The sequence below is a fragment of the Molothrus ater genome, chromosome Z (genome assembly GCF_012460135.2).
Source record: "Molothrus ater isolate BHLD 08-10-18 breed brown headed cowbird chromosome Z, BPBGC_Mater_1.1, whole genome shotgun sequence".
Taxonomy (NCBI): Eukaryota; Metazoa; Chordata; class Aves; order Passeriformes; family Icteridae; genus Molothrus; species Molothrus ater.
This window is the reverse complement of record NC_050511.2, coordinates 47,347,368-47,372,104: the sequence shown is the minus strand read 5'-3', so window position 1 is coordinate 47,372,104 and position 24,737 is coordinate 47,347,368. Positions and strand designations below refer to the sequence as shown.

The window sequence follows — 24,737 nt, the reverse complement described above, 5'->3', positions numbered from 1 at the left end:
GGCACGGCCTCTCCCGCCCACTTCCCTGAGGAACCCGAGCCCTTCCGGGGCAGGTACGAAGAAGGGGGAGGAGGAGGCGAGCAGGCGCTTCCCGGCGGAGAGGCGGAGATGGTGCCGAGCGAGGCGGCGCCGCCGGGGCCGGGCTCGCCGCGGGGCAGCGCCGAGGGGGCCGCGGCGGGCAGGAAGCAGCGCGCGGCCGCCCGCAGGAAGGTGGGTCGGGACCGGGCCGGGCCGCGCTGGGCCGGGCCGGGGCCGGGGCCGGCAGCGCTGTAACCTCGGTAACGCGGACGCTCGCGGTGCGTTCTAGGCCTTTTCCCTGTTCGTCAAAGCCAAGGAGGTGCCGGCCGCGTCGCGGTGTCCCGGCGGCGGAGAGGGCGTGCGGTGGCGGTGCTGCCGGCAGGCATTCGAGGAGCTGCCCGGCATCCACAGGCACGTGGCTCTGCACCATTCCGGGGACGTGGGGCGGCAGGCGGGGCTCGGCGCGGGGCCGGCGGAGGCCGCGGGCAGCCCCGCGGGCAGCGCGGCCCGGCCGAGCGGGCACTCCTGCGGCAGCCCCGAAATCTCCTGGACGCTCCCGGATACAAGCCACGTCAGCCAGGAGGACCTGACAAGGTAAGGGAGCCCCTCGCCGCTCTGGAGCTCCCGGAGTACTCGGCTGTACGTCACCGTCTGCCAGTAGTACTTCTTATGAGATTCAGTCAAGCGACACTTCTAAGGTACAGGAAGAGTCTTCCCCAATAATCTTCTGGACCTTCAGATTCTCTGAGTATCGTTTATAATAAAGTGTTAGATCCCTTGCAGTTTTTAATGGTGGATAGAACTATCCGAGCTATATCATCCTGTATTGTTAAAGCAGGCCTGTATGGGTGTTATTTCACAGCTTGGATCTGCAAGGAAGGACCACAACAGAGAAGGGCAGAACAGCAGGATATGCTCTGCGCGGGTTCCTTTCTGCTGTTCGTTCAGGTTCCTGAAGGGCTCACTTAGTTATGAAGGAGGTTCACAAAAAGCATTTCTGACTGTAACAGAGTTCGGCCTGTGCTGCACAAAATGTGGGAACATGCAACATCTCACAAAAAGCTTTGGCTTTTTAAATTTAAACAGCTCAAGTTCTTGAGTTTTCAAGTGCCATTTTGGCAAAGCGAGCATTTAATGTCTTGCTTGTGTGCACAAAAGTCAGCAATTCTTGTGTTCTGCGTGTGGAGAGAGCATATGGTAGGCCGGAGGCAGTGAGAGTACAAAGTTCACTTTGTAACTAGACTGGAGAATTAGAAGTGTGGGAGCTTTTTTTGGTTAAGATTCCTTTTGTTTGAATTTCAGTAGTGCTAATCCCTCCAAAGTTTGTTTGAGGGTTTTTTTTTCTCTACACATCTGCCAAAATAAAATTGTCTGCTTTCTGAATGATTACTGCTAATAGTGTAATTTTTTTCTTTGTTAACATTCTTTTTCTATTTGCTTACCTTTGCCATGCTGTGGGCAGCCAGGTGGGAGACGTACTTCTCTATTACTGTTACTGTGAGGTGAGGGATCCAGAGAAACTCTGTGCTTGGCAAAAGGCCTTGTGTCAGCATCTACATCTCACTGGCAAGGTAAGGTTTGAAGCAATGGTTCTGTTCTTAAGGAAAAACCCCCACACCTTTATTTAGTGCAGGATGATGGGTTATGTGGAGAGCCAGCTGCGTTTTGCACCACAAAGTGCTAGTCTGTTATGATCCCATTAAGAGAGGCAATCAGACTTGGTAAGGTATCTTTTAGAATTCTATTTTAAGAGCTATCACAACAAAGAAAAAGAAATACAGATAATCTTAAATCCCTTTTGATGCAGGGAACCATGGGCTGTGTGGCATTGAGTCAACCTCACAAGCAGCACACAATGCAGACCCTGTCCTTGCAAGGGTTACCCCATTTCCATCAGTTTTACACATGGAAACAGGAAAATGAGTCTTTTTATCACTCCTGCCATCAACCAAAAAGGATATTCATATGAGAAATTCACAGTTTTCTATAAAGATGCATTTTTCGATAAAGGCAAGGCAATGAAAGTGGCTTTATCACTGGTGTCAGCAGGGAGCTCATGCAGGTGTCTCAGCTAGCATTAGCAGGCTGGGTGCATCCTGGGGCTGAAAAGCACGTGCAGCACGACACAACACTGCTGGAGGGATAGCATGTGTCCGGGCCTGCTCCACTCACTGATCACCTGCACTCCCTCCTCAGTGCACAGTGGGCTCCCAGACAGAGTGGCTACACCAAGCTGTAAATCATACTGTCAGGAATTAGGTGAGAGCAGCCAACACCTTAGACCACACCATAATGTTGCAGTTCTCTTTCCTGCACAGTCTGTTCTCTTCACTCCTGGCTGACTAGACCAACAACATCGAGTTGCTTGTGTAGCTGGCCTGTGGATGCTGTGGGAGAAGGTGAATTTTACCTCACAAAGCTGATGTTCCTAGGATATCTGTGGGGAGAAGGAGGGCAATGTGGAGCAGGAGCCTCCTTTTATCTGTGATTTGTCTTCCTAAGTAGCTTCTTGCTCTCTGCCAGTGGTGCAACAGCACAGGTCTGGGGGTGAAGTGTCGTCATGGATTCACCTCTTTTTCTGCTCAGCTGTCTTGGCTGGTAGTTGGTGTTTTGCTCAAGTTACTTTTCTTTTTTTTTCCATTTTATCTCCAAGACAGGTACAGCATTTATCTCCCAATCAGTTGGTTTTTTCCTTGCTTCTTATATTCAGTCTCTCCCCCTTCCTCCCATCCCCAATTTAGAGCTTTTGTTCATTTGTTAGTGCTGGAGATAAAATGACTCATCCTGAAATTTAATATTAGATACGATGTTATGCATATTCACATTTTCTTTTTTAGCTGTGTGAGTCATGCAGCACAAGCCTATTGTTCTTTCTGAGGCAACTTCCATGGGAATTCTAATGCTGACTGCAGGATTTGCAGACAGCAATTTCTCTGTTTATATAGCATTTCTCTGTTTATTGAGTGGACTTCTCTGACTCTCCTGATGTGATTCTTTTAAAATGGCTGAGAAGTGATTACTGGATTGTTGAGGGTTTTTCTCCTGTTTATTGTCTTTATATTCAACTTCGTTCTAACCATATTGTCCTTCCCTATTCTGTAGTCTCTTTACTGAACATGCTCCTGTGCCTGCCCTTTGTCACCCAGTCATATTTTGCTGATTTCACTGTGATCTCTTTTGCTGTAACTAAGGTTCAGCCCCAGCTTCTCCTCTTGCCTCCTAGGTACGAGTTGCTTCAGAAGGAATTAATGGGACAGTTGGTGGAAGCAAAGTAGCTACCAGTCTCTACGTTAAAGTTATGCTTTCCCAGCCTTTGTTCAAAAACATTTTGTGTCAAGAGGATTTCAAGGTATGAAAAAATAATTTTTACCTAGACATTGTTAATGCAGGTAATTTAATTTTCAAGAAATAAGTAGATCCTTTCTTCCCTTTCTTAGTATTACTTCTGCCATAGCAGTTCTGCTCCCCCACCACTTACCTGAGTAGGTGGATCTTAACCATAATCTGTGCTGTTTTTTACCAGAACTGGGAGTTTCCATGGGCAGTGTTAGCAGCTGCCACAAGCTTTGGCAGCTCTGGGTGCAGCTGCTAAGCCCCCCAGTACGGGCGAGTGAGGGAGTGTGCCTAAGCCCCACCATTCTGCAGCAAGCATTTACTCCACACTGGGCAAGCATCGTGACATACACTTAGCCTAGCAAAGTGTTTGCACACTGTCCTCTTCACCCTGCTTTGACTGGAAGCAGTACTACTGGCTTAGGTTCATGAAAGTTTTGGTGTCCAAATAGGTGCACTGTCAGTTCCATGGATCGGGTATCTTCCAGAGAAAACACACAGAGACTGTCAAGAGGTTTCTTCCTACTCCACTTAGTGCCTGGCTGGAGCATATATACTGATTGCTGTCCTCAGATGATGAGGGCAGCAGTGGCTGGTGCACTGTATGGCATTTTGGTAGTCTTTGGCTGCCAAACACTCTAGGTTCTGGTTTCTCTGCAAGGAAGGAAAGCTGCTGCTTAAGCAGCAGCTCTTCTCCACACAGTTTTATTTTCAGGGAATGCTATTATTTTTTCATAAACAACTAGATCAAAGGAGTTAGTGAAATTTGCAAAACTCAAATTCCATGCTGAGCTGCAGTGATGATTCAGTCTTAGGTTTAAAAGTGTCTGTTATGCTTGGCTGAATTTCAAGAGGAGTTGTGTTAGTTACAGTCATATATAGATACAAAAAAAAACAGGGATGGAAATTTACCCAGACCTTGGCAAAACCTTCAGCCTTGCATGATCTTTCTGGGCATCAGTGTTCATGCATTAGTGGAATACTCTTGTTTGCTGTCTCACAGTTCCTCCTGAATGTTGTATGCCCAAGTGAGTGAGGCTTTCAGGTTGCTGTGCCATGAAGACATGGGTAGAGGAGTGACAGCCGTGCTTGGGGCTATAAACATACCCAGTGGCCACTACAGTTCCTGCAGGTTGATTTCCGTAATAGTTGGAGCACTGCTGCACAGCTGCACTTTTCCTTGAGTGTTTATTTACTTGATGATGCCTAAGCCATGTTTGAGGCTCAGCCCTGCAGAAAGTCTCACTCCCTGTAGCCTGCAATGGGGGTGCCTACCAATAAAGGTGGTACCAGGACTTCTGAAGGAGAAATCCCACACTTGAGTTTGAGGGAAGAGGGAGGTGCCAGCCTCCACTGTTAAGAAATCTTGTGCCTGGCTGACCTCCCATACACGTCCGTCACACACATGAACACTGCAGCTCCCCTCACACACAGCACGACTGCAGGCACAGCTCTGCTTGTGTCCTCTGCCAGAGGGATGAAGAGAACTGCAGGGCGCCTGCATGTGGCAACAGGATCCATTACTGGAGGACACTATTTAATATTCCTGCCAGGATCAGCATGTTTTTGTTGGGGCCTCAGCTTTCTCACAATAAGTGCTAGTAACATGTTGCTGACTAAGGTTTGGTCTGCATCCCTGCACTTCCAACCAATGCTGTCTGTCTCACCTGCAGTCATTGGGCCTAAGACTTCCAGGTGATGTCAGGGGTCCACTGCCTAAACTTCAGGATTTAGAGTGTGGATTTCAGCAGGAAAGACACTTCTTTCCCTCAGCTACAAAGCTATTTTCATATTCTAATGATCTGTAGAATTTAAGTGAATGGGTAATTTTAATTTTGATACCTGGAAAATTTTGGTGAATTGTTTTTTCGTGTTTGATTTCCTAGAGCAGTGCAGGAGGAGCTCACTGTTTCCCTGACCTTCGAGTTGGAGTATTCAAAGAAATTGTACCTATGGGCATTGATCCAAAAATAGTGTCTTATAAGGAAACTGGTAAGTTTATGTAATTAAAAAAAAAAATAAAGCCTCTCACCCAGGAGAGATTAGTGAGGAGTAAAATCCTTCATCAAAAATACTTACCTTTGCACAATCACCAGGACACAGGAGAAATAGATACAGAAATTGATATCTTACTGGTAGTCAAAAGCTACTAGTGCAGAGAATTTGCTGGCCTAGATTTTGGCTAGCCAAGTGTATAGCTGCCTCAGAAAACCTTGGAATTAACTTCAGGTTTTGTGGGAGAGTTCCGATGACATGGAGCAGTAGGGACCGCTGACTTGGCTTCATTGGTTTTGGTGCCAACAGCCATGCTCCTGCATTTTGGACTGAGCAGATCCAAGTTCTGCATGAACTCCATCTGGCTGCATTTGCTTTGTGCTAACTGTAGCTGCTTAGTGTGGATTACGCCTGATAAGGTGTTCCTGGCTGTGGATTTGCTTTAAGGATGCTTACATAGGTGGTAAGAGGAGCACAGCAAATAGCAATTAACAGAGCAGCTTTGGGCTTTTTTTCCACCAAGAGGTTTTGTTGGTGCTAAACTTCTACAGCATCTTTTTGTGGATTTGGAAGAGGATTATTTTTTGTTCCCATTTTTTAGTAGTTTGTGGCTGTGTCTTGGGCTATTTCTTTCCTTTTTTGCCCTTTTTCCTGCTCTTTTTGCAGCATTTCATGGAGATGGTTCCTATTACTCTGGCAGGCTGCTTGTAGGGGTGTTTTTTAATAAAGTAAAGGATTTTGCTGGTTGAGCTTTTTAGTTTTTCAGTGGATTAAGAGTCCTAAGCCCTGAAAATTGAGAAACTTTATGTAAATTGAAGTTGTGCTGAAAGTAATACATGTTTATGGACATTTTCTATTGTTATCAAGAAGAGTTTATTAAAAATTGCATTTCTGCACCTCGAAATGTAATGACGTATGAGCAAAGAGAAGTGGCACATGTCACTTCCTCTTCTACAGCTGTAAGAGTAGCCAGGGGGATGACAAAACAAAAGATCATAGAGATAAGTAGCTGTCTGGTGCTTCTTCCATTGTAGGGAGCAACAGAAGAACTTTCATTTGCCAGTAGAAAGCCAAACATGGATAAACTTGGCTGATTGAGTTGGGATGAAAAGTGTGTGAATAATCACAAAAATTTGTTTGGAAATCTGAGGAGAATCTGGATCAGTGATCTCATTTGTGACATTGTTTCATAGTTCTGCTTCTCACTTATCTTCCCTCCCCCCCCCCCTTTTTTTTTTCTCCTTTTTGTTTGTTTGTTTTGTTTTGTTAAAGGAATCCATTTATCCCCTCAGGAATTTCATAGAGAAGTAGAACAGTATTTGTCTCAGGCCACTCAAGGACAAAGTGATACCATCTTGCTGGACTGTAGGAACTTCTATGAAAGTAAAATAGTAAGTGCTGCTTGCCTGCTTCTTTTCAGGTGCTGGGGTGAAGTATTTTATGACTGTGAGGTTGTACCTTTCTGTAGAAGAGATTACATACTCCAGCTTGACTGTAATGTGTACAGAGTGCAGTTTAGTAATGAATATTAGATACAAGCAGTAGAGGACCTGCCCAGCAACTCAGGATGGAGCCTGCCTGGCCAAGTGCTTAATACAGTGTGGGGCAGAAAGAAAGCAAAGAGGTCCATACAACATGAAAATGAATGTTTGAAGTAGCATAATTTATAGGGATGTATTTTTGCAATTTTTGTCTTGTCCCATCTGTCAAAAAGAAAGGGGCATCCTGCTGTCACAACCACCACCCCTCACGCACTGTTGTGGTTTGTCCTCTCTGAAAGATCAGCTTAGCTCTCTCTTCTTTTGATGAGGAGGCTTGCTGTGTCCAGAATCCTCCTACAGATTTTAACATATGTTTTGATGCATAAATGCAGCTGAGGAGCTGCCTAAAGCAGCTGCAGTGAGCTGAATATTCCAGCCCAAAAATTTGTTACTTCTTCTGGTTTGAGGCACAGATCTTACCAGTGCTTGTAACCAGTTGCATGGCCATCTGTTATAATTGCAGGGACATTTCCAGGGCTGTCTGGCTCCAGATATCAGGAAGTTCAGCTATTTTCCAAGCTACGTAGATGAAAACCTGGAGCTTTTTAAAGACAAGCGTGTCCTAATGTACTGCACAGGAGGGATTCGCTGTGAAAGAGGCTCTGCTTACCTCAGGAGCAAGGTAAGATGTCATTCTGAGGGCACAGGTGTCGGGGAGTTGGGGCTGCTTTAAGGGCACCTGTCTTTTGTCTTGCTGGTGAATTTTTACTGCACACAAACTGCAGAAGGCTCAGGTGGGGAGATAAATGCCTCTGACATGTGCTTGTCTCACGCTGTCAGTCAAAGACCTGGATAGTAGAGTGTGGCTCATTATGACCTGTGTGGACTAGTGTCACAGCAGTGAAAATAATTATATAACCCATTTCCTGAGAAGAGATATTTGTAGGACTGTTTTAGGAGGGCTTGAAAATACTCTGCAGTGTTTCCACAGACTGTCTAGGTTATGCTCTGTGGTCATTACTGCACAGCTTGAGCATCTCACAGTGGTGAAAATTAGCCAGTCAGTGCTTTTCCCAGAACTAAATCCAGCACAGTGCATTGTTCTAATTGTGTTCTAAAATTTCCATCCCACTCTTCTCCTGGATCCTTCTCTCAAGGATCGAGGAAACAGAAAACAAAGGTTCTCCAGAGATTCAAACCTTGGGGTTCTTTTTTCAGCTGCATCAATGTGAACCCTGTGAAATTCTGCTTCTACTGACTGTTAACTAAATAAATACTGAATAAAAAGCAGCAGTTCATGGAGATTGAAAAGCATTTGATCTGTGATACAGCAGACCTTCCTCAAGTGAGGAGGCTACCAGCTTCTTTTGAATGTAACATTAAATGAAGAGTTGGGTTCATTCCAGCAAGACAGCATTGTGGAGCTGCCCCGTACTCCCTGGTGGCACTGCCTAGAGCTGTGGCTGCATGTGGTGCCATCTGATGGTCACTGAGAGGCTGCTGCTTCTCACTGACCCCTGGCATTTACAGCATTTGCTTTGGGAACTCTGGCACACCACCACTGCTGTGGTCTCCTTCAGTTTTTCTGCTAATATGCTTTAAACAGGCAGTGTGCAGAGAGGTTTACCAGCTAAAAGGTGGAATTCACAAGTACCTAGAAGAGTTTCCAGATGGATTCTACAGGGGGAAGCTGTTTGTATTTGATGATCGTTACGCCATTTGTTCCAATGAAGATATCATCTCAGGTAGGACTAGATAATGTAAGTGCAGAAGGCTGGGAAGCTATTGCAATCATTTTCAGAGGTGTGCAGGATAGGGACAGGCAAACTGGCCTGTGTAGTTCTTCCTCATACTTGGTTTGATCTCATAGTGCTGTCTCTTCTTGTGATGACTGTCAACACTAGATGTAAATCTGTACATGTGCTTTACATGTGCTTTAACATGTAAAACAGAAATGAGAGGAAAAGGGTTCACTAACAAGAGTTCACTTAAACTGGAGCAGTAGAAGGAAATATCCCCTGCAGAGCAGCTCTGTTATGAGCCATCTGCAACTATGGAGACATATGTCCAGCACTACAGCCATTGTTACCACTGGCTGCCCACAGTGCTGAGTAGACTGTGGTTGGCCAAGTGACCAAAGTCTTAAATAGTTCTCCTGCTACCAGCAGTCCTCTGCTTCAGCAGTCTCACAGAATATCAACAAAGACTTCCAGGTATTGGGAGACTAGTGGCACCTATGCTCTGTAGCAATTTGTTATTTTCATGTTTAAGAAATTTTATATCCCATGGAATTTCAGTGGCCTCTAGTTGAAGCTGTTGAAACCATTGCCCGATCTTTTGGTTGGGATTGCTCTTCAATTACTGCAAATTAGGTAATCTCTTATTTTGCTGTCAGTTGCCAGATACAAGTAGCTGGAATTTGGCTCCAGCCCTTTTTTTAAGGAAGCAGTGCTGGTTTTTTTTCTGAGTTGGTAACTTTTCGAGCATAACCTCCCATTCCTCCTCTGCATTTACTCTATACATCTTGAAGGGGCCTGACTTGGTATGGAAACAGAACATACTCTGGATACATCACAGCCATCCCTACAGAAGTCTCAAGGGGAAGTGCTGTGATATGCACCTTCTTGGTACAGCTAAAACTGGGCTGTAGCTTTCAGTTAAAGAGTTAAAACCCATAATGTTCTGGAAGGACTCTACCAGGACTGCAAATGGCACCCTGTCTGCACAAGCCATTATTTATAGATGGAAGGAAGTTCCATGGCATCCCCTTCCTCGGCAGGTGACTTTCCTGTGTACTGGCATAGTTGCCACCTGCATGTCTTTCTTCTTCTCTTGTCAGTAAGAATCTCTATATCTGTCTATTCAGAACTAGAGAAAGCACTGGTGAGCTACTCCCTTCTTTTCCAGAGGGAAAAATGTCTTAAGTGTTCTAAAAGAACATCTAAAAAAGATGTTCTAAAATGAACTAGATTCTAGAAGATCAAGCTAAACAGGAATTAAAAACCTGCAAGACAATAGCCACTTAAATGAGAGTTGGCAGCCCCATGGTGCCTTGGCAAGCCCTCTGCAAGGGAGCAGCCAGAGCAGTATGGGTGTTAACTTTTTCTTTTCCTCCTCCCTCCAGCATGCAGATACTGTGGGGTGCTGTGGGACCAGTATAAACTTTGTTCCAGTCAGCACTGCCGGCAGCTTGTCCTGACATGTCCAAGTTGTTGCAACAAAGGTCTTACAGCTTGCTGTCCTGTTTGTCAAGAGAAGGAGCTCAAGGTGACTTCAAGGGCTTCAGGACAGATACTTAAGGAGGAGTGTGAATGTACAAGGAGACGGCCAAGGGTGCCCATTGAACCTGTCTCACCAAGGATGCTGGACACAGGAAAAGATTAAGCTGTTTCATTGGTTAATCTGGCACGTGCTCATGTAAAGGGCTTCTGTAACCAGATCTCTATCCATTAACCGATTAGGTTGGGAAATTATGAAGATATGTCAGCTTGGAAAGTCTTGTTCATATGCTGCCTTTAAACATAGAATATGCCCTGAAAACCATCCATTACTTGCCCATAAATTACCAGAGTGCCCAATTCATGACCAGCACTACAGGATTCCTCTCTCTGGGTACAGTCTTGTAGTGTGGCCTTTACCATGGGGATTTTGAAGCAGAGTATCTGCAGTGTGACAGAGCTGCTCACAGTTCAAAAGAAACTGAAGGAATTTAAGAACAATTCCATTTTTTTCTTCCTGCATGGAGATCAACCTGTCTGACCTCTCCAAGGATCATGCATCTGCTTCAGTAGCTTGTAGTAAGGTGTACAAACAGCAGATTTATCAGTTTGGTGTGGGTATATGACCAGATAAGATCCTGAAGATATAGTCCACATGCACACCATTGACCTGCATCTCTTGCTTTATAGCAGTGAGAAGCAAGGTAATGTTACCTGAAATTACTGGCTTAACTCCTGTAAAACTGGCCGAAGGCAGCATAAGGAGCTGGAGCAAAGGCCCAGAGACACTGTTTCCCTAGCCATACTTGTGTGACCTGTAGGATGAACAGCAAACCTAATCTTCTTTCCAGTGCTCAGTCTCCCTGGGAATTGTTTTTTCCCCTCAGCTTGTCAGTGTATGAAATAGGCAGGGCTCAGCTCTGCTTGCACTAAAAAAACCTACCAGCTTGAAGCATGTTGAAACAAGCACACAAAGAGGGGAGCATTGAGACTGTCAAACTACCAGCATTATGGCACTGGAAGTGATGCATGTCTGCATAAATGTCAGCAACAGCTATGAAAAGACTGCAAGATCCTTTATCCAGGTTAAATAATTCAAGTTCTGGGAAGCATCTGTGCTTTTTAAACACAAGTTGGGTTTTTTAAAAGCTGCAAGATGTTTATGCAATTTCCAGCACTTGTTAGTGGAGAAATTGTCTTTGAAGGGACCTACAGCAGATGAGCTTAAAATACTGCTCCATGTGCTGTATTGTGTGCTTGATGGTGTAGAATCTACAGAAAGGATTTATTAATAGCATAGAAGATGTGTCTTGACTGAAAAATGTCTTTGAAATTTACTGTCATTCTGGGAACAGTAAGTCATTAGGATATCAAAGTCCCTAGGTTTGGGGTTTTTAACTGGCAAATGTTTTTAAAAGCAAGAAAATAATTTCTTAGGTTTCTGCAGTTGCTTAATGACAGGGCTATGTTATTTTCATAGAGATTGTACCTTTCTCCCATGGTGCTATTAATTCAGCAAGGCCTCGTTGTTAGCTTGACTAGCAAATTAAATACATGGGCATTGGTTCCATTAAAGCCATGACAAATATTTCTTCTTGCTTCCAGTATTGCTACCATGAAATCAATGGTTTACCAGCTGTCCTCATGACAATTCCATTAACAAGGCAAAAGCTCCTTTGCTTTGTTTCTGGAGCTTAGGAGCTTTGGCAATCTTTCTAGGATAGTATTTAATAGTAAACCTGTGAACAACCCATCCTTGAGAAGAAATTAGGTAATTCCCATCAGCAGACACCTTCAGCAGGAGTCTGAGCAGTGCCAATGTGTCCCTGCTGGCTGCTTAACCTCTGTGGTTTTGAGGACTGGAGTATTTGTGAAGGAACATGCAAGCTCTACTTGCAGGTCTGGTCTAAAGCACTGATGGGGAGTGCCCCATGATCTTCCTGTGTTCGGCTAAAAAGAACACAATTTTGTAATTCAGACTATCAGCAGGTGTGGAACACTGTAATCCATTTGTAATGTTGTTTCTGTATCACTTACCAGTACAGGATGGCAACAACTTTATTTTGTATGTAAATTTCTGAAGCGTCTATGATAAATAACTTTTAGTGCTTCCAATGTAATTTTTTAAGTACTGCACAAATACACTTCACATACTATGTTGGAGGTGCTTAATTCTGCAGAGATAAACACTGAAACTAGCTAGTCTGCCACATGGTAGACCTGGCTACAAGGTACAATTCTGAGAGCTCCTTGCAGCTGGAGAGTCTACCTCAAAGGCAGAGGGGAGCCATGGAGCAAGGCCTCTCCTTGTCCTTGCTGCACTAAGGTAAGGGAGGAGAAGGATTTGAGATGTACAGATGGAGTCCCAAAAAGCCATGTTCTCTCTGCTGCAGGGAGCAGAGAAGGGGATAAGAAACTGTTTTAGCCTGCTTCTTGCAAGTTAGCCCATAAGGGGCTCTCTGTCCTGTTTTCTGGTTTGTTTTGTCAGATTAATACAAATAAGGACTTGCCATGTGAAAAGCTATGTGTTGGCATCCAGTGGTAATGCCTGAGAGAAGGCACATGTGCTCCAGGAGAGGGAAGAGTTTTCAGCAGGGTGGGCTGTGACTGCCAGATGCTGCAGTCACCAGATGGCTTTTCCTCCCTTTTCCCAGGGAGCTGCTGGGCCAGATTTGCAAACAGGGATACATTTGCTCCTAAGTATCACCATTTTGTAGCTCCATTGCTGCAAAGCTTCCAGCTTTTCACACACAGCCTGATGCCTCAGCACTGCCTGTCTTTGCTGCACCACCCTCAGCTGTCAGATGCTTCCTGCAGCAAAACAGCTCTGTGAGGATCAGCCAAGGAACCTGGGATGATCCTGACAGCTTAATAGACCTTTGGGCTGCAAGGTTAATGTGGATGCTGCTACAGTGAAACACAGGACAAAGTTCTTATCTTTTTTTTTTTGTTAAGGGCTGTAGCAGTGTCCGTGTGGTAGTGCTCCCTGGTCTCTCCCTTAATCTAAGAGATTAATCTCCTTGCATGTCTGTGCTTCTTAGTACCACCAGGGCTTTCCAGGATAAGATTAATTTATCTTCAGAAACCAAGGGAAGAGCTGAGCCTGTGTCATGCAAATCCAAGTACAGGGCTTGGCTAAAATTGCGTGGCTCTAATTTGATGATTCAGTTGGTCATTTCAAAGTCTTCACAATGCACACAGAAGTTTTAAGTCTGCCAGTTTTTTTCATTTTAATATGTTTTCAAGCATTTTTATTCCACATTCATTTTCTGATACAGAACTTGCACAGTGGGGAAACAAGCTATGGTGAAGTGTTTTATATGACACCACGGGCACATTTATTAAGATTTGGAGAGCAACAAGTATGTTTCCCACATTGCTGAACAGTGTTCCTCTGCTTCGCTGGTCAGAGCTAAGTCATCAGCAGTGTTTTTGCACAAGCTCTGGAGAAATCTCTGGGACTTTTGCCAGAACGTATGTAAAAGGCTGAAAAACTTCACTCTCTAACAGACATTTAAAGGCAGATTTTTAGCAAGAGAGAGCATTTTCCAGGATGTGTCATCTGCCCAAGATTAAGGTTTCAGTACAGCAGTGCTTCTTCCATGGAGACTTCTTACTGAGCAGGATCCCACCCACATTAACAATGGGAGTTTTGGATGTGCTGGGTCGAGTCTGTTGCAGGTCTGGGAGATCCACAAGCCTGTGGGGAATTCCTCCCAGGCTGAATGACGAGTGTACACTGACAGCTGTGAGATCATGCATAGTTTAAGTTCAGATTTGGGGTATTTCACTTCACGGCTTTTTTAGGGCACAGCATTTATTCTTGCATTTATGTGGACATAAGGGACAGCAGTAAGAGAAATAATTCCTAGCAGAACAAAATTTAGTTAATGGACATGGTCATCCAGGCAAAACAGCAAAGGGAGAGAATGTGACCTGTGTGCAGTGAGTATCTGGACAAACACTTTTAACACTAGGAAACTGAAGGGAGTGAGGAATAGAAGAGAAGGTTGTCATTTGCTGATTAGTTTGGCCATCTCTAAGATTAAGTGTTGTCTTCACATGTGCATGGAATTGAAGGATATTCACCCATCTAAACCACTTGATTTTTGAGACTCTGTTTTATATTTGGTGGCCTTAAATTCCATTTAGTTGGGGGTGGAGATCAGTTTTTTTGTAAGAAACACTGGGATGCATTTGACACAGCATCTCACATGATTCAGTAAATGTTGGAAAAAAATTGTAACTCACAATTCTTGAAATTAGCCATGTCCCCAGATGTTAGAAGTGCTTGTTAAACTAGTTATTCCTCTGTAGTTACTTGAGATCAACTTTGAAAAATAAAATAAAATAAAGTATTTTTTTAATACTTCTATAATTTGTGTGAAACAATGTTATCATTCATTCATGCATCCACATCCTAACTACGAAACACCGTGCAGGAATTTTATAGAAAAATTAATCCCCTTTAACACTGGATTGTACTCTAAGCCGAGGTTGCATGAAATTGACAAGTTGGCTTGAATAGTTTCCAACTCTACAGAAAACATCAACAGTCCTACTGGATAAGATCTTCATAAAAACTACAGCCACTATTTTGTTTCAACTGTTAGTGCATAAAACAGAACAGAGGCACCACAAATACTCTGTCAAGGCACTTATTGCCTTTAGATTTCCACAGTGTAGCACAGATCACTGGGAATGACCTCCATAGCCAGGAACTACACTCCAGTTCTGCACTTGGGAAATATAGGCCCATTCACCTCTGCAAGTCTTCTCTTCCTCACTGAAAAAGAAGAGAAAGAGGAGTCAGTCATGGCAGCGGGCTAATGTGGATGGCAGGCTTGCCCTAACAGCCACAGAAAGGAGCTGAAAGATGTACTTTCTGCCAGGAAAGAAACAGGACAGCATCAGCTTCTGAATTCCCGCCTCAAGCAGCAGGCAAGACTTGCACAGTAAAATCAAGGAAGATGAGGTTTTTCTCCCTATGCACTTTTAAGGCCAGCAGCTACTTTCAGCCTTACCTCCCTTATTTTGTAGTTAATTATATTTCACAGTTTGTCTTTGTAATTGGACTTCAGCCAGTTCATCATCTGACTGATGGAAAGACAGCAGGAAACAGATGTCACAGTTTTTCCTTTGCTGATTTTTCAAATTAACAATCTGCCTTTTCAATTAAAAAAAAAAAATTAAAAATCCCTTCTTATCCTAAGCCATTGGGCTCCAGTCCTCTGATCATGGTCAACATAGCCAAAAGTTGATTTATACCTCTGGACACTACACTTGTGACTCTCCAAGAAAGGTGTAGAAAAAAACCCCAGAATGTAAGGAGGATGCAGAAGTTAGCTGATGAAGATGAACATAAAAGCCTTCACAGTCGGTTCACACCCAGCATCTTAGGGAAGAGAAGGTATGAGACCAAAACCATGTTCTGGTAGCATCACTTGATAGGCAAGAGCACTGGAGTGGAGCACAAGCAGAGAGCTATTGATGACAGGGAGGAAATTAAAGGTTTTTTTTTTACTTATACATTGTCCAGGTGTACAGCTGAGATGCTACTGCCAGAGACCATCAGACTGATGAATACGAGCTGCAAACAAGAACCAAATTAGACAAAAAATGCAGATCTTAGTGGCCAAGGAGGTAAAATACACAACTCTTACATGGAAGACAAGTTGTGAATTTGTCCTGTTAACAGCAGGAACAATCAAAATACTAGATTGTAAATCTTCGAGCTGATTATTTTGCATTCCAGGTGCTGCAGAGTCATTAAAAATCATGCTCTGTTCCAAAGGACAGAAAATAGCAAGCCTTTCCCAGTGCAGTGCTGGAGTGACCAGGTACTGAGTACTTTGTATGATCCTTGAAGAACTGGCACATAGCTTGGCTGTGCTTCTTAGGAGCAGAGTACCAGCTGAAGCATGATTGATTTTTTCCATTTGTTTTTAAAACACAACAAATTTATCATCTACCTGATATGACAGCTGCTGTGTACAGCGTGGTGGGTGTTAGCTGCATTCAGCACTGCTGGCCTGGTTTCCAGTGCTCTACAGCAGCTTGTAGCCAAGCAATGGAAAGGCTCTGCCACGTGCTTTGGCTGAAATGGCAGTTTGCAGACTTGCCCACATTTTGCTTCACAAGCATGTCTAATCACTTCATTGAGGGTACACAGATAACTCAAAGCAATGTGGCTTCCCACATATCCCTAGAAGCAGTTCCAGTTGGTTTTGCTGAGGGGGATGAGCCAAACTTTAACTGCTGTCAAAGTTCAACTCTACTATTTTTCATCTCCTTGTTAAAGTGGGAATGAAGCTGGAGGAAGACAAGCAGTTGGCAGGAATCACAAATGCTAGAAGCTCGTAGCCCATGTGCCACATGCTGTATCACAAGCCCTACTGAACCACATCAGCAGCCCTTGCTCTTTCCCAACAATACCCACTGTAACTGCAAAAAACACTGCCTGGCTGACAGCAGCTGCAGTAAGAAACCAGCTGGTGAAGGCTGCCCTCCTCCTTGAGGGGCAAAGCACCATCAGGGCCTTCAAGAGGCACATTCTAATTCATATGCACCTTTAGTATGAGCAGTTCTGCCCTAATCCCACCAGGAATTGCCTGCAGGACCCTCCCATGCTTCCCAGCTTTCAGCCAGCCTGACTCACCCAGGTCGTTGTTACTCATCATGGCATTGGAGGCGCGAAGCCGGGGACCTTGCTGAGTGAAATGGTACCCGAATTTCAGTAGGGAGGTGTTCTTTTCCAATATATTTGCGATTTCCATTTCTACTTTGTTGCCCAAGGGCTGACTCTTTTGAAAACAGAAAACAGAAAAGCAAACTGTTCAGGCTAGAGGGTGATTCAGAGCAAGCACTTAGAGGGAAGGGGTGGAGATTGCAGATCTTTCTCTGGATCTGTGTCCATTTCTGACTTGGAGCTGGTAAAACAAACTGCTGGCCTGTTCCTGTACACATGCTACAACTGAGAGGCTCCAGCTCCTCCAGCAGACATTCCCACAAGTCCTTTTGCCCAAAGACTTTATTTCTTGGTCAGATTAGCAGCTGCTGGACATGTGATGAAACCAGGATTCTGGTCTCTCAATCAGTCAGCTGTCTCTGAGTTGCCCATAGCTCAGCTGCTTCAAGCTGTGGGTTTCCCAGGAAGCTGTGCTTGCCCCAGGCTCTGTGTCACAGCACACTCTGCTCCCCCCAGGCAGCAACGCTCCCCTGAGCACAGCTGCCACCCACGCTTGCTTCACCTGGTTGTCAATGCGCAGCTCCACGAGCGACGTGTTGCCCTCGAGCGCTTCGACAATAGCCAGGATCCCAGACCCAGAAATGAAGTTTGACTCCACATTCAGGCTCTTCAGTGTGCTATTGACCTTCAACATTTCTGCCAGGGCCTGTGGACAGAGGTGGGCAGGAGGAGCTGGCAGTCAGACAGGCAGGGGCAGAGCACCACAGGGCAACAGGGCTTCAGTCCCCCTCACCTCCAGAGTACTCCTGGAGCATCCTACACACTGTGCAGTTTCACTGCCACCAGGTGGAAGTGCTCTCTGTGGAGTGAAGGGGGCTCCCTCCTGCTGCAAGGGGATGCTTGAACATGAGCCTGCTGGAGGCCCCAGCAAAACCTCGCGTGGACAGCTCTTGGGGCTACCCCAAAAGGTGATAGTCCACACCTGCAGCTGCCCTGTGACAGCTTCATCTGTCCCTCCTCTAAAGCCAGCATGGTATGACAAGGATGCTGACCAGCATTGGCCCTGCCTGCACTGCACTGGGTTGAGATGCTTCCCATTAAAACATGCAGAGAGAGGAGCATCTGTCTTGAACAACAATGGATCTCCACATCCAAAGTGTCCTCCCAAGCTGCCATATTAATCATTTTTGCCTCTTTAGTGGGTAAGACCAGAAGTGGCTGGAATGCTCATAACACCCCAGACCTGATCAGATCATGTCACTTCAAATAAACTGCAAGGGAGGATTCACCTATGTGAAGCTAAAGGACCACAAGGTGATGCTCACGTGGCAGGGCTAACCTGCACCCACAGCACGTAGCCCCACAGCTCCCCCAGCCCAGCACAGCACCCTCAAGCTCAGACACAGCACCTGTCCTGCCTGCACAGGCAGTCTCCCCAGTCCAGAGTGCCTGAACTAATTTAGGAGCAGTATTGCCCTCCAGAGAGTTTCTTTTTCTAGCAGGAAATGGGTGTGCACGTGTGTGTGTGTGTGTGTGTGTGTGTGTGTGTGTGTAGGCAGGGGTAACCTGGGTGACTAAGAGCAAAAACTGACTGCAATGGTGCTGGAGAAGGATGCAAAGATGCAGCCTGGAAGGCAGCAGGAAGGCCAGGCAGAATGACTGGCTCCTCTGTGTGTCCCCACTGATATTTAAGATCACTCACAGCAGCCAGAAAGACTCCGTATCACCTACAGAGGCCACACAGTAGGAGATGCAGAGTCCTGCTTCTGCACATGTCTGCACAAAGGACACATGAGAGACAGCTGGAACAGAAGTGTGTGAGGGGAGCAGCAGGTGTGCACACTTTTGTACCAACAGAAACAAATCTCCAGAGACAAACTGCTTTTAGAAGATGCCACTAGGACATCAGTTGTTGTCTCATGCTCCTTTTCCAGGAGATCCTAGAGGACAAATACAGGACCGCATGGTTAAAGGACTGAAACCTCCAAAGATGAAAAATGAAGTGAAGGAACCAAAGCCTGTCTGTTGCTGGCTTCCACTAATGCTCCTGAAACTGAATTACTAGCAAGCAGCCAGAGGTGTGAAATGTGCCAAACACAACACAAGGTGCAGAAGCAGTCAGTCAATAAGGCTGAAAATACCTTGCCTGGGAACAGTTCCTGTCACAACACTGGGACAATGAGCTCACAGTACTTACAAAAGCAACAGGATCGTTGCTCCGGGTTCCAACTATGCTGAACTTCTTCACATACGTGTTGTTTTTCAGCGCTTCTGCAAAAGCTTTTAGAGTTGGTATGGGAATATTCTGTGACAAGAAATGCAGAAATCATGTGTTAGGCCATCATCTGTATGCAATGAATATGCAATACATGTAAAAGATACTTTTAACTTCTCATCAAGGTCAAATCACCAAATGCACTGAAGTAATTTGGGAAGGGGTTGAAAATGTTTTCACAAGTTTTCACTCTTGCTATAACCAGCATGTTCTAAGGAGCATGGCAATGTCTTCATCCTATTTTGTGCTCTGCTAAAAGCTCACTGCCTTGATTTGAGCCACATCTCTGCTCTTTAGTTGCCCAGAAACTCAGCTACCTAGGAACATGGGCGTTGTGGGGATGCTTGTAACCAGGATCCGTGAGCCTACAGAGCACTGCACCTGTGCTCTCTGGTAGGAATGGCAGCACTGAGAAACATTCATGTCACGTTCAGAAAATTTCCACCTACAGGAACTGATCCAGAAAGGCCTGAAATTATCTCTTCATAACACAAATCACAGACACCTCTGACTGCTTTATACAACACCTTACAGGCTCTGTCTCAGCCCAGAAAAAAAATCCATGCTGCTTTTTCTGAGTTCCTTCAAAAACAGTGTTTTTCACTTATGAAGAACTTTAGATACCCCTTTCAGATGTTCAAATTTTCACTAAAATTTAAGTGGCATCCTCACCTTGGACTTCTTGCCACACCATTTGGATCCCACCATGTGGAATGATCTATACTCAAAGTCATCTGCAGAGCCATAACACGGTACCCAGAAGCACAGAATCTCCACTGTCACTCCCCAGTTCTCCAAACCCCATCCCAAAGTCATGAGTTCAACACACAAAAATAGTGCCTGCCTGCCCAATCCTCAGCCTTGTGTCCTCAAGGGATGGGGTCACTAGCCCAAATCAAATAATAAAAATAAAATAAAAATAAAAATATTTCTGTTTTAGAAAGGTGTGGATAGCACAGCAAAAATGTCTTTGATTGCAAGTGCAGTTAACTGTGTTCTTGCTATGTCATCATTTAACAGACCCCTTAAAATAGAAGCTGTATTTTTTAGTGTATGTATTTGTCCCAAAGGCAACATAAGAAGTGGTGCTATGTCCTCACTAGCTTTCTACAAGAAGTAAAAGAGTCCACAGAAGGGATGGTTGGGTGATAGACAGAGTCACCTGCGAGAAGGGTGACTTCTTCATATTTTTATGGCAAGTATCTGGATTGTGAAACCTTTTTCCTCCCACCATCTTATAATATACATCAACATTCCCTCCCCCAAATATGCCTGTCTAAGTCATTAAAGCAACCTAAAATGGCTTTAACCAGACAGCCAGTTTTGGGTCTCCCCAGACCACCCTCGACACAGCTCCGTTTTTCCAGGCACTTAGAGGGATCCTTCTGCTACCAACCCCAGGCCTTTGTCCCACAGCAGGTAACAATCCATTCTGCTGCCCACAATGGAGAAAGGAAGCACTGGTGTTTCTTGTCTGGCTACATTCAGTGTGATGATACTGCTCTGTGCAGCAAAACAGTGCCTGCCTTCTGGGCATCAGAGTCTTGTTACTAGGAGAGGAGGGTAGAAAGGAACAAATACCATAATATTGTTAAGGTTGACTTCTTCCAAGTCAGGATCATTGCTTTGTATTCGTTTCAGGGTTTCCTCCACATCTGTTGAGTTTGGCTCCTCATCAGGAACTGGTTTGTACTGTGTGGGCTTAATCACACCTGCGAGTGAAAAGCAAGATGTGAAAATGGAAGCAGCCTGAGTAGCACTATCTTCTCTTTGAGTGTTTTCCTCCTCTTCCAGAAGAGAGATGGAAGCATGACCTGACAAGCAGCCATGAGATGAGAAGCCACTCCACTGGGGCCCTGCAGCACAGGAGAGCCAGTGCCTGTGTGCTGCTGAGGTCCAAACGTGAGTGACAGAAGGCACACTGCCCGCACAAGGCTGTCCCTCGGGCTGCGCTGAGACCCCAGTGGCTGGCACAGGGCAAGGATGCACCAGAGATGGCCCCAGCAATCACAGGCTGCTCTGACATGCACAGCACTACCCTTCAGCCTAAAAATAATCATCACTGCTTCCGCTGGCAGCTTCAAAGCCCAATACTGCTAACGTGAATCACTTACTGTTGAGGCCTTCTTTGTTCACAATGGTGCTGCTCCCCAGTGCCTCATAGTACTGCTGGTTACTCATCAAGGTGTGCATGCCAAGGATGGCTACAGAAACAGGAGAACAGAACTTATTGTAGGCTCCAGAGCCAGGAAAAGACTCTATAGCACACTACCTTTCCCTGCGCAAGCATAAAAAAACATACAAAGGGAGGACAAAGCCCCCCAGCTGACATAAATATACAACAGTGCTCCAATGTGCTTGCTTGTTTATTCCAGTACAGCCTGAGCCACAGGAGAAGAGGAACATCATCTTGTGGACAGCAAACAAACATTCAAAGCTTCCCAGTAACCTACCTGACTATCACACAAAAATAATGGGGAGAAGGCAGTAAAAAACTCAAAAAAATGCCGTTGGTAGGCTTTAGTACAAGTGGCCCAGTCCAGCAGGAGCCTGCACATCATCATCACCCTTGCTCACTGGGCACATGCCACATAATTCCACAGCCCAGTTTTGGAGAAGAGCTGTGCCCCACATGGAGCCAAACCAACCCCAAGGCAGCAAGGGAGTGACTGTCACCTGCAGCATAGCAATGCACATTGTGTTTTCACTCAACAGCAGGCTGGAGTGCTACACTTGGTACTTTTTGAAGGTGACATTGTGAGAAGCTAAAGTTCTGCTGTCTTGGTCAAAATGTAGAGAGTGGTGCTACAAACACCTTCAAATGCTGTAAGAGCCCAAAAGCCAAACTCAGCCAATTTGCATCTCTCAGACTCAAGACTACAAAGCCAACACGCAAATGCAAATTAAACCATGTCTGGGGGCTCTGGTGAACTTCCTGCAAATGACATAAAAGAAATCAGTGGCTTAGGAACTTTTGGGTAAAAAGTTTGTTTTGAAAAGTAACCCTGCTACGCACAGAAAGATCAAGTTGAAAATAAACTGATTTTTGAATCAATAACTTCTTTTTTTTAAAGCTATATGACTTTTTAAAGACATATGAATATTTGTTGAAACAGACACATCTGAACAAGTCTTGATCTCTGGATAGACACAGTTGTGAAAACAATAAATTTCTCCCTAAAATCCAAGCATGCCACCACAAAGGCACTTTTTAGACTTGGCTGGCACCAGTCCATCACCATGTTCTGTTGCTTTGGCCAAGAAGGGCTGGAATTTGCAGGAGAAAGGTATCCTTGAAGCCTAGCACAAGAATAGGATCTGTTATGGTGGCATGTTGCACTGTGATGTCATGTTCCATCTGGTAATATTGGGATTTAATTCCAATAATGAATTCCAATAGTGACAGTTCATAGTGACTCTGGGTTGCACAGGCTGGACAGCCACAAGCAAAGTGTCTCAGGGAACTTCCCCATGGCCACCAGCACATTCCCTACTGGATCTCACAGAGCCAAGCAGTCTCCATCTGAAAGTCTGAGTGAGGCTAGGCACTTCAGGTGTGATTGATTGTATTTTAGCTCAACCTTTTCTCTGTCATTTTCTTGCAGATGAAATTTTCAGGGGTGCAACACAGGTTGGAAAAGGAATTTTCAAGCCTAGCATTTTGGTAACTCAGATAGTCCCCCAATCACAGCTTATTTGGACAATGAAATCTCTCCAGCAGCCAGGATTGTGAGTATCTGGACTGCAGAGAGAGGTAAGCATCTGCTGTCATGACCGTGCATTTTGGGGCCTCGAGTTTGTGTTGTTAGACAAGAGGGACCCACTCTTTCTAAGTCTGGTGCTTATGATGCATTCTCCACAGGAACTCAGGCAGAACGAAGGCCCCCCATTTCTGTCTCCCTCACCTGACCAAAGGCAGGGGAGCCCTTCCAGGGCTACTGGGAGCCACCCTCCCGGCCTTGCCAAGGAAGGGATCCAACACACCGCAGCTCACAATGATCCCTGCTAAACAGGCAGGAGCAAAATGAGCTCCTGCTAAATGAATCCTGCTAAGCAGGCAGGAGCGAGGCTATCACTGTCAATATTGAGATTCCAGAACAGTTTGTATCACATCAGTACTCCTGCTCCCAGTTGAGTGTATGCTCCCAGCAACTGTAGAACAAGCTGCCCTGAAGAGCTTTTCCATGGGACAATAATTGCTACACAGATCTGTAGCTTAGAAAGGCTGATTTTATAGGATAGAGCTTTACAGGACTCAAGAATCAACAGCAAAAAAAGTTAAATCCAGGGATGCAATGCTTGGCCAGGGTACGTATGTTTGGGAGCCTTAATGCAGAAACACATTTCTAAGCCAGAAGATGGTATTATTAAGTAGAAGATGTCTAGTTGGTGCAGTTGTTCTACAGACTTTGTAAGTCTTACAGGCTTCCAGCGAGGACACTGCTAGGGAGTATGGAAACCTGAAGAGACAAAACTGGAAAAAGAAGCCAGTATCACTGAAATATTCACCGACTGCTGGACCAGCAGAGCACATGTGAGCTTCATAAGGCATCATGGGGTGCCCATATGTTCTTTGGCCAAGGCATGCCCTATCCCAAGCACAGAGCTAAGTCCACACTATAGCCCTCAGCAACATACCAGTATTGTCATCTGACTGTCTGACCACACAAATCACAACAAACCCACCACTTAAAATGTGTTGAAAAAGCTCCTTAACAAAGACCAGGCCTGAGTGTCCACTGAAAGACTTCTACAACCTGGCAGATCCTTTACCAGATTGCACAAGACATCCACTGGGTCTGCTTGACTGTTTCCTAAGATTTGGTTTGAAGAAAGTTTTGCTCTTGAATGTACAGGCTGGAATTCGCAACAGTCAATGGTAGAGACAAAGGAAGAGATCAAACCACACACTGTTCCATACATAAACCCTTCTTCTTCCTCCTCATCTTTGGTCCCCACTCTTGATTAAATCACACAGGCTTAGAGTAATTTTTTTTTAACAAATAAATGAATTCTGTCAGAACTGACAGCGTTTAGAGAAACAGCAAAAAGTGCAATAGCTCATTTCCCACAAAAGAAAAAAATAACCCCTAGAAGTTGAACAACATTCACCCCCGATTACTGAGAAATTATTTTACCAGCAATGTCACAGAGTTCTGCATCAGAGGCATTAGCAAGGGCTTCCTCCAGTTCCGGCTCCAGAGTCACACTTTCCAAAACAGGATCCATCGGCTTCTGCTTGGGAATCCAAGCTTTTCCTATAAATGCAAAATGAGGTCACTCTCAGTATAAGCTACAGCACCCAGTTCACAGCTACCCTTGCAGATACATTTCCATGCTGTGAGATCTGAAAAGTAGAAAGAACAGAGGGGGTACAAGAGAAAAATCAGAGGAGAAACTGAATCCCTTTCCATCAGCTTGGTCTGAGTCCTGCTGCCATGCAAACGGGGAGGCACCTGCCGACATGGGCAGCTGCAGAACTCAGCCCTTCCAGCAGCACATTGGAGCAGGATCATGACTGTTCATAGCCCAGCACTCGGAAAGGCATGCACAGCCTGACCCTCACCTCCTTGAAAGCTGCACAAAAGAGGTGAAGATTTGTTTTAGAAAGGTGTGGATAGCACAGCAAAAATATCTTTGATGTGCACGTGCAGTTAACTGTGTTCTTGCTATGTCACAGTTAACTGCCAGCACTCAAGAGAAGCCTATTCCAGCGCTGTGCAGGATCA

At 45.1% G+C, this 24,737-nt stretch overlaps 2 protein-coding genes across 6 annotated transcripts in view; one reads left to right on the top strand and one right to left on the bottom strand.

Moving 5' to 3' along the window:
* Window positions 1-71: 71 nt before the first annotated feature.
* On the top strand, window positions 72-14,423 carry TSTD2 (thiosulfate sulfurtransferase like domain containing 2). Its single transcript, XM_036403625.1, has 9 exons — window positions 72-210; window positions 308-612; window positions 1,481-1,589; window positions 3,242-3,367; window positions 5,238-5,343; window positions 6,619-6,737; window positions 7,351-7,509; window positions 8,434-8,572; window positions 9,952-14,423. The coding sequence occupies exons 1-9, from the start codon at window positions 109-111 to the stop codon at window positions 10,209-10,211; spliced, it is 1,425 nt and encodes a 474-aa protein (XP_036259518.1). The 5' UTR covers window positions 72-108; the 3' UTR covers window positions 10,212-14,423.
* Window positions 13,250-24,737, bottom strand: part of TMOD1 (tropomodulin 1) — a 27,062-nt gene continuing 15,574 nt past the window's right edge. For 4 of the 5 annotated variants that reach the window (XM_036403629.1, XM_036403627.2, XM_036403630.2 and 1 more), the window contains exons 4-10: window positions 24,147-24,266; window positions 21,123-21,212; window positions 20,590-20,720; window positions 18,931-19,038; window positions 17,296-17,439; window positions 16,704-16,848; window positions 13,250-14,831 (exon numbers count right to left, since the gene is read on the bottom strand). In XM_036403629.1, the coding sequence (XP_036259522.1) occupies window positions 14,767-14,831; window positions 16,704-16,848; window positions 17,296-17,439; window positions 18,931-19,038; window positions 20,590-20,720; window positions 21,123-21,212; window positions 24,147-24,266 (803 nt within the window). In that variant the 3' untranslated portion in view covers window positions 13,250-14,766. Of the gene's footprint in view, window positions 14,832-14,854; window positions 15,636-16,703; window positions 16,849-17,295; window positions 17,440-18,930; window positions 19,039-20,589; window positions 20,721-21,122; window positions 21,213-24,146; window positions 24,267-24,737 lie in introns of those variants that run through there. The other variant, XM_054517819.1, reaches the window with a different exon arrangement.